A 14,181-nucleotide genomic window follows, 5' to 3' on the forward strand; every position below is an offset into this window, starting at 1 on the left:
AAAATATTTACAAATCAAATACACAGTTAAAGATATATAACGAAAATATATAAAGAACTTTTACAACTCAACACGAAGAACACAACCCAATTAAAAAGTGACCAATAAATTTGACCAGACATTTAACTAAAGAATATATACAAATGGAAAAATAAGCACATAAAAATGTTCAACATTAGGGAAATGAAAATTAAAATTACAATATGATAACACTACATTATCCATTGACCCTCTTCATATAAAAAATATTGAGACTACCAAGTGTTTGCAAAGATGCACAGCAAATGAAACTCACACACTGCTGCTTGGAATGCAAAACAGTATAGCCATTCTGGAAAACAATTTGACAGTCTCTTATAAAGTTAAATGTACACTTACCATATGATCCAGCAATCCCACTCCTTGGTATTTACCCTAGAGAAATGAAAACAGGTTTACATAAAAATCTGTACATGAATGTTTTTAATAGCTCGTTTCTTAATGGCCAAAACCTGAAACAATCCACCTATCACTGAATAGGTAAATGGATAAATTGCAGTTCTTTCATTTAATGGAATATTATTGAGCAATAGAAAGAAAAACTACACATATATGCAATGACTTGGATGAATATTATAGGCAATTGTGCTGAGTAAAAGAAGCCAGTCTCAAAAGTGATTCCAATTCTATAATATTATTCTATTATTTTATATTAGAAAGACAAAACTAAAGCAATGGAGAATGGATCAGTGGTTTTCAGGGATCATAGATGGGGTGGGGGTATGACTGTGTATAAAGATTTAATCAAGGCGCAATTATAAAGGCACAAGGGAGATTTGGGGGTGACAGAACTGTCTGTATCCCCATTGTGGTGGTGGTTATATCAATCTACACACGTGTAAATCATAGAGCTGTACTCCAAGGATAAATTAATTTTATTGAATGATAATTTAAAAAAATAAAAACAAAACCAAAAAGACTATGCTGAATAAAAAAAAAGACTTGCTGGCTGAATGTAGTTTAACACTGTATTTTCTCAAAGGAGTGCTCAATTAACATTTGCTGAATAAAAACACCAAAAACTGGCTGTATTTTCTGCTTCAATATCAATCAAATTTACATTCTGAAGCTTAGAAAATTTAAATAAATTTTTGTAGTGTCACTGATATTTTCTATGATGGTATCTGCCACAGAAATATGCACAGTTTGCACACACAAAAAATCATTAAAAATGTCAAATGAAAGACAGAAATCTAGATTTCCCAACCAATTATTTTAAACATTAAAAAAATTAATAACAAAAACTTTTTCTTTATATCTTGTGTGCTTACTTTCCAATTAAAAAAAATACTAGATCTGTATTGAAATTATACAAAGGCATGGTCTACCAAATAGATATTTGATGAATGTTCATAGAATTATCTAATCTTTATTAAACATGGAATGAGCTGAATAGCTAAGCCATCGATTTATCTCAAATACTAACTCTTCCTAGGATTTTTTTTTTTTTGCTTGAATTAGCAAGACTATTAAAAATTATTTTTCTTCTTTCTGGCTCAAGCCATGATATGCACTCATGTCCCTAACTCATGCCATTTCTATGGTACTACACGCTTTTACATTTCTTTGCTATGAAGACATTGGGCATTTGTTTGCCTGTAGCTCCTGTGCAACCAACTAAACCTATTAGGATCCTGCCCTATGCTGACCTGTCACAGGTTTAAGACTCATTTATTCTGATCAATTGCTAAGTGGATTGGTTAAATCACATGTGTGTATGTGAATGAATAAAAGTAACTTCATTAAAAAAATAAAGCAACATTAATTTGGTCTTGCTTTGTTCTAAATTGTGTAAAACAGAATGTTTCCTATGCTGGAAAATGATTAGCAATATAGCTGAGGTTTTCAGAAGTACCTAGCCTACGAATTAAACACATTTTTAAAACTGCAAAGATGTTATCTGCATATACTTATAGTACAGAGCAAGTATAATTCTCATACTTCTTTTAAGTTTCTATTTGTTAAGAGATTTTTAGAGCCTTCCACATTGTTTTAAGGACATTCTTTCTGAACTATAATTTAATGTAACATATGATCATCTCCAATTTAACTAGGTTTAGATCAAATTTTCAATAAAATTTTGAATCTTACAGCTGCGATAAATTAAACTATAAAATGTAATGGTGCTAAAATATATTCACTTATACATTCTACAATATCTGCTTTGATTCCACATTACACCATCGCTTGCAAATAAACCAAACTGGAATGTTCTTGTCAGCAACCAATCAAAAATATAATAAACAATTGTCTACTATAATTACACTATTTAACTGAAAAATGAAAACACCTAACCTTATTGAAGCACTCGATGCAGTAATTTTTTATTCAGTCTATGACTAGCATCAAAAGCGATAATGAGTTTGCTTAATTGTTTTTAAAGGAATGAACTATTATGAAAAGTTGCAGCTTTCTATATCTTAGCTGTGAGGACACTGATGAATAAGGATGGCTATCTATTATTATGAACAAGTAAATAATAAAGCCAATTTGCAAAAATAAAGTTTATATAAAAATATACTAGTCTTCAAACTTCCAAATTTGCATGAACACCTCATCTACTGGCTTTAACTGGCTTCCTCAGCACGTAACATTTATTGTTCAGTCCTTTCACACACCTCACCCTTAAACATATCATTATGAGTGGAGGAGTTTAAACCGTAGAGAAGCACACTCTCTTAACAAAATTACAGTAAAGGTCAACTGTCCTTTAAATAATTTTCACAATCTAACAGTTAATCATATCTGGATCATGTGGACACATAATTAAATAAGGCTTCTTGAAAAGATCTGTTTAAGCTAAATATGATGAAAGTGAATGAGTATGTCACTAGATTCGATTTAGGTAGAGAAATTTTTTGCTTTAGCTTAATATGAAATAAAATCCTAAGTTGAATAAATCTAAAATATATATGACGATCTAGTCTAAATATCATGAGATTTCTATTCCTCTGAAATATTAACAGAATTGGGAAAATTTCACAAACCCCAACATTTATAATATAGAATTTTTAGTAAACTCTTAAAAAATTACCTGCTTCTGCAGCCATCTTTCATGCCTTCGTTGTTTCCTTCTCAGATTCTTCAACTTGCTCCTTTCTCTCTTACTAAGCCTCTGATTAATGGCACCCAATGAAAAACTGCCCGAGCGCAGGAAGTCCAGAGGAGAGAGGTGCTCTTCCTGGTCCGAGGCCTCCAGCATGCTCCTGCCGGCTGAGGGCAGGTCCATCAGGAAAGTCAGGCTGTTAGAACTAGCATGGTCTGAGTACACTGCAGAAGCTTCTAGACCACAATGAAACTCTCCTCCTCTTTGTGTCTGAGCCTCACGGGGAGCCACTGAAAATCTTTGCAGCAGCATATTAGGATCAAAACTTGATGAAATCTGAAAAGAACAGCTATTTTTACTAGATTCAAAAGGCAAGTCTGGAAGGTCAATACACTGTGTTTCATTTAGCCTGGGATAGGCAGTAGTCTTATCATGTATTTCATATAAAGTAGGTAATAAAGTCAGTTTCTCACTGATGTTCAGATCCAAACTATGTGATTTTCTATGAAAAGCTCTTGTGGTGCATCTGCCAGTCACAAGCTGGGGAACAAAAAGCTGGTATTTTGGATTGGATGCTTTGAAGAGCAGTGTTTCGTTCTTCATCCCAAAATACGTAGACCGTACCTCCAGGCAGAGTGCTTCTGTTAATCTTCCAGGGCCATTCTTATTTTGAGCCATATTTAAAAGCCTGTGATTTCTGTTTTTGGAGGCGCCACCTGTCAGCAGAGTGTCCATGTCACAACCTGACTGAACTCTAGGATGTGACAAGTATTTCAGCGATGGTCTCATTAGTTGGCCTGCCTGTGCTGGCTGATAATCAGTCCGGCTCTTGGAGAGATGTACAGTTGTAAGCTGGCCACAGGAACATTTTGGAGTGCTGACAAAATTAAAGCCCCCTAAACGGGCCCCACAAAAAGGGCAATTCAGTTTTCCAACTGTCCACTGGGCCTACAGGTAATAAAGGAAAATAAAGACAATGCTTTCATTGTAAAGTAATCAAAAAGAATGTGATTTCTTTTTTTTTAAAGCCAACCACATGAAAGTTTTCTATGCCACAGAAAAGGCTAGCTAGCTTTCTGTTTTCTGATTAGTAGACAGAACAGTAAATGGAAACAAGCTTTCTAATAGAGATAAGCAGCTCCAAAGTTCTAGAATGATACCATATTGTACATCGTGCCTATCTAAGCAATACCTCTAAGAATTCTGAGAGTGTCTTAAACAATAGGTTGAATATGAATACAGTGTGAACTAATGAAAGAAAAATACACTATGGAACCAGGAAGCAAATCAGTCTACAAAGCTAATTTGCAAGTAAAATCTCACAGAAAAGTGTCTGTTTTGATACACTTCTTGCATACCAAGCACTGTGGGAGGGAACTTTACCCAACCAATAGAATGAAGCTTTGCCTGTCTTTTTACATATATACAATTAAAAGATAATTGTTGCATACAAACGGTGCATTTTCTATACTTAGATTGGAAATTAATAATGAACTTGCTTTCAAATGGTGTTTTTAACAGAGATAGTGGAATAACCACAGTGTCCTGATACATTTTGTGAAGTTCTGGACACTGGCAAGCAGCACACTGGCATCTTCCCAGGAAATCATTACAATGTGATAATGGATACAAAGAATAGCTATCAAGTGTTATTGTTTAACAAAAAAAGTTAGTCAGTGAAGAAAGAACTATATTTTTCTGAAGATCATATTACTTATAGTTTTCTAAGACTTAAGTGTTTTGATTGTGAGAAATGATACTATACTGTTAACAAGGCAATTTCTTGCTCTTGTAACATTTCATTAAGGATCTTAAAAGTGTAGTGTTTTGATTTTTATTGTGCCAATGGGAGTCATTAATTATCCAGTTTATTTTCTATGTGTGTGCATACATGAGAAATACTTATAGGATATTTCACTCACTCAATAGACACTGTTCTAGGTGCAGGGAATACAGTAATGAATAAAATATAAAAACCCCTGAGTCCATGGAATTTATATTCTAGTAGGGAAGCTAGGCAATTAACCAGACTGGTAAGCCATAAGTATGTGTGGGTGAGTATGTATATATGTATATTTGTGTGTATATGTATAATAATGCATATATTTATATATCCTTTTGCATATTTACAAGTACTAAATGTTACTTACAGTTTGTGTATGTATGTGGAAAATATACATAGGTATACAAAGCAGTAAAGGAAGAAAGGAAATGGGAAGAATGGTAATAGTGGGGAGGGGCAGCTGATAGGTTAGTCAAGCAACACCTCAATGACAGTAAAAGCTTATGGAAATGTGGGAACAGGTGAATATCTGTGGGAAGAGCTTTCAAAGCAAGAAGAAATACCAAGTGTGAAGTCCCGGGTAGACAAGTACCCGAAGCACTCCAGTAATAATGAAAAAGCCAGTAAATATAATTAAGAGTTACACATCCTTTCCTGTCTCTTGAAACAATGCATCCAAGAAAAATAGCTCTAAAATGAAGGCAAAAACATTCTGAAGATAGTACATTCCTAATTTTACCCTGAAATTAGAAACTTACTTTTTGTATTAGGCAGTTTATCCATTCTGGAAGGGCTTCTATATTCATGTGCCACACATGACAAATACTTTGATCATCAGCTGAATCATGTCTATCCTGTTGTAGCAAAATACAGGATATTAGTTATTACTAGTTCAGAATTTATTTCACGAATTTCATATTTAAGTTACAATATAAATTCAATTTTAGCTAGGAAGGATATACTGCCCTCCTCTCCTCACTCTCATCTCCAAAAACAAACCCACAAAGACAAAAAAAAATTTTAGGGAATTTCCACCTGTGAATTAAAAAAAAAAAAATCCATTTCATTGATCTCACAAGTTAAATTTAAAATTTAGCAGTAAGTTACTTACTGGGCAAATCTAGAACCCTATTTTTTTTGTGTGAGAAAAACACAGTGCCATTCACAACTTTTCCCTGCCTTCAATCTCTGATTCTTTCTGGATTTTATTAATGACAAAATAAAAGAGTTACTATATTCTCTGTAAAGATTCTTAAAAGAAGTGAAAGAGGATGGCAGAGAGGGGCAATTGAGTAGGCATCTGGTAAAGTCTCACCTAAACTTCAGCTGTATAAGAACAAAATTTCCAGAGAGACAAGTTTGGCTTTTTGAAGCAGATATGTAGAAATAAATGTGATTGTAGTTAAGGCACTATGGCTTCCCAACATGTCAGAAAAATGCAGAGCAGGCCAGAGTGTAGATAAGTGGCTGCTTGCTACCTGTGTGACCTTATGGCAATTGCTTTACCTCTCTGGGTCTCAGTTTCTTCACCTGAAAAACACTGTTAGGTAATTGCTAAGGTCTTTTCTGGATCTACATCTATGATACGATAGGAAAGTGCTGATTAAGAAGAACAGAGAAAGGGGTAAAGCTCCTGCCCACTCCCACACACCCTTCCCTAGGTTCAGAGTTTACAAGTAGCTATGCAAGTTGCCAAAGTACAATTCTTTTTTAGATTTCTTAAGCAGTTAGACTACTAGTTACTATAATCAGGTTAAAATAACAAACAAGGCAATTACTAAACATATCTTATGGGTTTGTATTCGCAGTGATATAAATGAAATAGGGTTGGATTTAAGAACCTTTCACTGAAAAATCTATACTTGATCATGACCTAGAACCAGGATCATCCAAAATTTCTAGGTTTAATTTCCCAAGTTGGTCCCTCTGGACTTTATATCACTTTTCTCTTCCACTAGTAGATCTTAAAATACTAAATAGTGGGCCGATATAAACAAAAGGTTTTGTTGTGATTTATTTACATACTGGAAAGATCTATAAAGAAGCTTCTTAATCTAACTTCCATCAGGCTCCCCAAAAATCGCAATGTAAATTAAAACAGGAAAAGGATTTCAGTTATTGTTATATGTTAAATCACACTTTATTATTTTCCATACTGTACACATCAATATTTTATATACCAAAAAAAATATTCAATTTTAAGCCAAATTCAATGTTATAATGGTGAAAGAAAATTTTGTTAAAAGGTTTGAAATTCTTCCAATTCTAAGATTTTAAAAATCTATAACACTGGTTGAAAATAATCCAATGACAAATAGAAAGTCTGTTGGGAAGTGTTTACAGTTGGCCAAAGACAAACTTTACAGTTTTATCTGTGATGCCTGAACTCCAATTCTGATTAACAAAATGCAACTTTCTATGTCAACACTGAGAATAAATAGAGAGGGCCAGGCAAGTGCATGGCAATACGAGGAGGATATTACTGAATGGAAGCAAAGCTAGGAAGAGAAGTGACAATGCTAGGAATAGTTTTCTAGCTCAATCATCTTACTGCTTCCTAATACATATATCCTCACTAAAGTGTCAGGCAAACATACAAAGGTTTATTATTGATTCTCATAAAATGATACAGGGAAAATTCAGGCAGAAAGGGATCTAACCATCAGTTTCATGATGGCAAAGCAAGTACATAGTCTAATCTATCCTATTAAACCACAACACCTAAGAAAGGTATTAAAAAAAAAAGAAAAGCGAAACTAGAAAACATAGATGTGGAGATTTCAATGAACCAGGAATTAAGAGGAATCTCTGAATGATTAATGAGAGAAACAACATCATCATATTGTATCTAAGTACATAATGGATGAGAACCACACAAAGAATGGTCCATGCCAAAGTAGTGAAAACTAGAAGAAGGGCTGTAGGAAACTATTAGAGGTGAAGTTGAAGTCTGATCATCTTCAGGCAAGAGTAGTACTTGAGGCAAAGAGAAATAGGGAAATATCCCAGGTTGGCTGGAAAGGCCTGGACAGAAATGGAATGCACTTGCAGCAAATTTGGAAGATGAGCAACTGAGGACCAACCTCTCTATTCTTGGTAAAAATAGTACTATGCCATATAAAGAGTATGGTGTAGATTTGTTTATACTAATAAAATACACCTCTAATACATATTATTTTTCTTAAAAAAGCAAGTGATAAAAATAAATACACTGAATTATGGTATTAAAATCATACACAACCTAAAAATACCAGTACTATACTCTTCTATGGAAATATATGTAAATGGATAGAAAAAGGATCTAAAAGGCTGTGTACCAACAACGGTAGATCAGAAGAGTTACCAAAAGGAAACTTTAACATTTCCATATTGTTTTCATGGGATAATATATTAAATTATACTTGTAAAATTAAAAATGTATTTAAATTTGATTCCAATAAAAATAATTTGGTAATGCTGAAGTAATATTAGACTTGCTCTCACCATTACAACTTATAAAACTGGCAAGATTAAAAAGGTAACAAGAGATAAAGATGGGCATTTTATTATAATAAAGGGGGCAATTCATCAAGAAGATAAAACACTTATCAATATATATGCATCCAACCTGGTAATACCAAAGTATATAAAGCAACTTCTAACAGATCTAAAGATAAAAACTAGCAACAATACAATTATAGTAGAGGAATACCCCCCACTGACAGCAATGGATAGAACATCCAAACAGAAAGTCAATAAGAAAATATCAGCCTTAAATGATACATTAGACCAAATGAACTTAATCGATACTTTTATATTTTCCCATCCTCAAGTGAAAGAATACACATTCTTCTCAAGTGCATATGAAAGATTCTCAAGTACAGACCATGTGTTGGGGCACAAAACTAGCCTCAATAAATTTGAGAAGACTGAAATCACACCAAGCATATTTTCCGACCACAGCATCATACAGGAAATCAGAAGAAAACCACAAATAGCAAATAAACATGCTATTGAACAACTATTAGGTCAAAGAAGAAATAAGAAAGATCAAAAGATACATAGAGACAAATGAAAATATGATATACTAAAATCTTCAGGATGCAGCAAAGTGGTACTAAGAAGAAAGTTTATGTCATCACAGGCCTACCTCAAGAACCAAGAAAAATCTCAAACAATCTAACATTATATCTTAAAGAACTAGAAAAAGTAGAACAAAATAAAACCTAAAGTCACTAGAAGAAAGGAAATAATAAAAATTAGAGCAGAAATAAATTTTAAAAAAAGAACAAAATGACAATATGAACATTAATGAAACAAAGAGCTGGTTCTTTGTAAAAATAAATCAAATAAAAAATAAAAATAAAGTAAAAATAAATAAAATAAAAATAAATAAATAAAACTCTGGGAAGACTCACTAAGGAAAAAAAGACTCAATAAAATCAAAAATGAAAGAGGAGTCATTACAATGGACACTGCAGAAAAAAAACAAATGATTATATAAGAACACTAATAAAGGCTATATGCCACCAAATTTCACAACCTACAAAAAAATGTCAAATTCTTAAAAATATATAACCTTCCTAAACTGAACCATGAAGAACTGGAAAACTTAAAGACACTGATTACTAGCAAGGAAATTGAAACAGTAATCTAAAACCTCCCAAAAAACAAAATTCCAGGACCAGATGGCTTCGCTGTTGAATTTTACAAAACATTCAAAGATTTAATACCTATTCTCTTCAAGCTCTTCCAAAACACTGAAGAAGAGGAAATACTTCCTAACTCATTTAATTAGGCCAACATTACCCTGATACTAAAATCAGGCAAATGCAACACACAAAAAAAGATAATCACAGGCCAATATTTCTGATGAACATACATGTAAAAATCCTAAACAAAATACTAGCAAATCAAATACAATAATAATTTTTTAAAGACAAAGACATTACAAAAGACATTCACAGACCAGTATCTCTCATAAACATAGCATCGAACATTCTTCATTAAATATTAGTGAGTAAAATTTAGCAACATATTATCACATATGTAGGAAATACTAAGGAATCCACAAAAAGTAACTAAGGAGTCAGTTTAACACGGCGGGATGTAAGGTCAACATACGATTTCAATTCTATTTCTTTAAACAAAAGATTGGAAACGATAACTTGTAAAATACCAATTATACGTCAAAAATCATAAATAACTTAGGAATAAGTTAACACAATATGTATAAGACCTCTCCATTCAAAACTATAAAACATCACTGAAAGAATTAAGGAATCGTGGTTACCAGAGGGAAAGTAAGGAGAGGAGGAGGTAGATAAGAGTAAAAGGGATCAAATATATGGTGACTCTGGGTGGTAAACATGCAATGAAATAGACAGATGATGTATTATTGAATTGTATACTTGAAACATATTTTATTAACCAATGTCACCTCAATAAATTTAATTTAAAAAAAAGAATGAAAGAACACATACATAGTGATGTGTATCTCAGGCAGGAAAAATCGTTTTACCATTCAAAAGTCATTCGATATAATTCAACGTATTAATAGAATACAGAAAAAATGTGAAAAAGATTTTGATGTATGTGGAAAAATCACTTGATAAAATTTACCATTCATGATTAAAAAAAAATCTCAGAAAACTATGGGTAGAAGAGAACTTTCTCAGCTGTTAAAGGGTCTATGAAAAACCTATAGCTAAAATCATACTCAATGGTGAAAGACAATTCTTTTACTCTAAGATGAGAAACAGGACTGTCTTCATTCTCACCATCTCTATTTTACGTTGTACTGATAGTCCAACTCAGAATATGGCAAGAAAAAGAAATAAAAAACATACAGATTAAAAAATAATAATAACAACACTGATATATAACTTTAGGGTAGTTATAATAAAAAAATAATAAAGAAAACAGAAAATAAGTGTTGGTGAGGATGTGGAGAAACTAGAATCCTTGTAAATTTGTGGTGGGAATGTAAAATGATGCAGTCAGAGTGGAAAATAGTTTTGTGGTTTCTCAATTAAGTTAAACATAGGATTACAAATTGGCCTTACAATTCTACTCCTGGGTGTATACCCAAAATTACTGAAAACAGGTGTCCAATGAAAAACTTGTACACAAATATTCACAGCAGCATTAGAAACAAAAGGTAAAAAACAACCCAAATGTCCATCATCTGATGAATATATGAACATAGTATATCTATATAATAAAATATTGTTCAGCCATAAAAAGAAATGAAATACTGAAACACGATGAAAGAAGCCACATACAAAAGGCTCCACATTATATGATTCAACTTTTATGAAACACTGGAATCAGTAAATGCATAAATACAAAAAGTAGATTAGTAGTTGCCAGGGTTTGGAGAAAGAGGAAATGGGGAGTGACTGCTTCATAAATATGGGCTTTCCTCTTGGGCTGATGAAAATGTTCTGGAACCAGATGTGATAATGTTTGCATGACAATGTAAATTACTAAATATCATTAGTGGTAAATTTTATGTTATGTGTATTTTAGCATAATTTTTAAAAAGTACAAAGTAACTCTTTTTACTCACAGATAACAAAATATGAAGAAAATACTAGGAAGTTACCCAAAAAGCTGCTAAAATTTGAGAAATTAGCAAGATTTCCGTATATAATGCCAGTATACAAATTCTTGTATATCTCATTTCTGTATATTAACAATAGGAGGAAAAAAATTAAATATCACTTATAATAGTATCAAAAAACATGAATCACTTGGTAACACCATACAGAGAAGTTAGACTTAGTTAAATCAGGAAATATAGCATGCTCATGGATTGGAAGGTCAATGTTATTACAATGTCAACTCTTCCTCCATTAACCTATAGATTCAATATAACCCCAGCTGAAACCCCAGCAGGCTTATTTATATAAATCGATAAATTTCAAAATTTATGTAAAAATGCAAAATACCCTGAAAGGTTCTGCAACAGAAGGAAAAAGGTAGAGGACATATACTATATGATTTTGACATTTATAAATGCGTTGAATAAAGTCCAAAAATGATTTCTTGGTAAATAAACCAAGCCAATGAAAAAATAAACTTTTCAATAATTGGTGCTAGAACAATTGGGTAGCCATATGAGGTAAAAACAAATCAAAAAACCTAATGCTTATCACACACTGTGTGCAATAACAACTCAAAATTGATCAAAATCCAAAAATAAAATCTATAACTACAAAATGCTGAAAAGAAAACACAGGAGAAAATCTTTGAAACCTTGGTATAGGCAAAGTATTCTCTGGACAGAAAAACAGTAACCACAAAGAAGAAAAAAATGATAAAATGAATTTCATCAAGATTAAAACCATCTACTCTTTAAAAGGCATACTTAAGAAAATGAAAACACAAGCCACAGACTGGAAGAAAATTTCTGCAAAACCTGTATCTGACAAGAACTTTTTAGGCAGAAAATAAATAAATAACTTTTACAACTAAATGAGAACAACAACTGTAAAAGTTTAACTACAAGATTTTAACAGACACGTCACAAAAAGATGTATTAATATCCAATAACTACCCTAGAGAAATGTAAATTCAAACCACAATGAGATAGCGTTGCACATTTATTACAACAGCCAGAATAATAAGGAGGAGGAGAAAGAGATGCAGGAAGAAAAAGAAAAAAAGAACTGGCAATATCAGCACTGATAAAGATATAGAACTGAAACTCATATATTCCTAGTAGGCATGCAAAATGGTGTAGTCATTTTAGAAAACAATTAGTCAGTTTCTTAAAAAGTTATGACTATGATTACCATGAGGCATAGTAGTTCCTAGTAAGAACCAAGAGAAATAAAAATATGTCTACATAAAGATTTATAAACAAATGTCCATAGAAACTTTATTATAGCTCAAAATTGCAAACACCTTAATGTCCATCAACAACTACAGCATCCACACATGGATAAACAACTATGGAATCCATATAGTAGAGTAATACTCAGTAATAAAAAAAGGAATGAACTACTGATATATGTAACAACACAAGTCAATCTCAAAAACTTTATGTATGAGCATAAAAAGTTATACATAAAAGTATACTACATGATTACATTTATAAGAAGCTAGAAAAGACTGAATGTTTTATATCTTGAAAATAGTGGCAGGTACATAAGTATGTTTACATTTGTCAAAACTCATTAAAATGTGCATTTTATTACATGTAAATTGTACCATAATAAAATCGATATTCAAAATAATAAAATGTCCTTAAAGAAGAGTGATCAATGACTGAAAACCATAAAATTTTTAGTTGGTAAGCTCCATGAAGCATGCACTGTGATCTTGGTCCTCTTTGTACCCACAGATCACACGAGAATGAGTGCCTGAAATAAAATCCGTACTTTATAAATGTTTGATGAATAAAAAATGCCTATACTAGATCAAAATTTTATAAATTTTTTTACTGCAATCATTACTCTTTACCTTCCCTAGGCCCTATGGTTTTTATTTTCTTCAAACTACTGAAGACTGCCAAAAATGTGCATTGAACAGTGTGCTTGTTTTATTTTCAGTAGTCTTAGAAAAAATTATTTAAAAATCTGAATTCTTAACAATTTGGTTGTATATATGACCCAAGGTACATTATGACAAATTTAAATAAACTGTACACATTTTTTTTTTTTAAAGAACCTTGGGAAACTGACTAGAAGTGACTCAAAAAGAAGCAGTGTAGCTTTATCTAAATACTTTGCCTCAGAAACAAAATAAAAAGATACAACTTTTGAAGAATAGGATAGTCACCATACACCAAACATATTAGCCCTTTCCATTAGAAGCTGACAGTTATGCAGATTAATATAACTCTAATGAATTCTGAAAAAGGCTCTCAGAGTATACAGACTAATAAAATCGACAAATACAGTCATTGTTACTTCATTATTAAATCCAAATTTTTTTCTGACTTTTCAAGGTTCTGCCTATATATGACCTAAATAAATATTTCCACATTGTTACGAGGAATAGAATACTAACGTGAGACTAAGCTAATGGTAATCAACCTATATACTGGGTGATTACTAGACAGTGTTGACCATATAAAGAGAGTGAAGAAACATATATGCCAGGGACTGTGTTGGGTACCTTATTTCACATATTATTTCATTTTACTGTTTCATTGTACAAATTCCATTATTTCGATTGATAATATAAAGTGATCATAATATTTAATCACATAAGACTGATCATGATACTAAGAAACCACTATCTACTATAAATTCTAGAGATGCTTTATGAACATTCCTACGAGAATATTGGAGTCATAGTTCTAGGCAGGTAAAGAAAGTTTGAT

General features: G+C 32.1%; 1 protein-coding gene across 2 annotated transcripts in view; it reads right to left on the minus strand.

Annotated features, from left to right (window-relative positions):
- The window catches only part of RNF180 (ring finger protein 180), a 130,853-nt gene that overhangs the window by 88,509 nt on the left and 28,163 nt on the right, over positions 1-14,181 (minus strand). For both annotated transcript variants that reach the window (XM_016123523.2, XM_016123522.2), the window contains exons 3-5: positions 5,627-5,722; positions 3,074-4,033; positions 379-414 (exon numbers count right to left, since the gene is read on the minus strand). In XM_016123523.2, the coding sequence (XP_015979009.2) occupies positions 379-414; positions 3,074-4,033; positions 5,627-5,722 (1,092 nt within the window). The remainder of the gene's footprint in view (positions 1-378; positions 415-3,073; positions 4,034-5,626; positions 5,723-14,181) is intronic.

This window comes from Rousettus aegyptiacus, unplaced genomic scaffold, assembly GCF_014176215.1.
Source record: "Rousettus aegyptiacus isolate mRouAeg1 unplaced genomic scaffold, mRouAeg1.p scaffold_m13_p_8, whole genome shotgun sequence".
Classification (NCBI taxonomy): domain Eukaryota; kingdom Metazoa; phylum Chordata; class Mammalia; order Chiroptera; family Pteropodidae; genus Rousettus; species Rousettus aegyptiacus.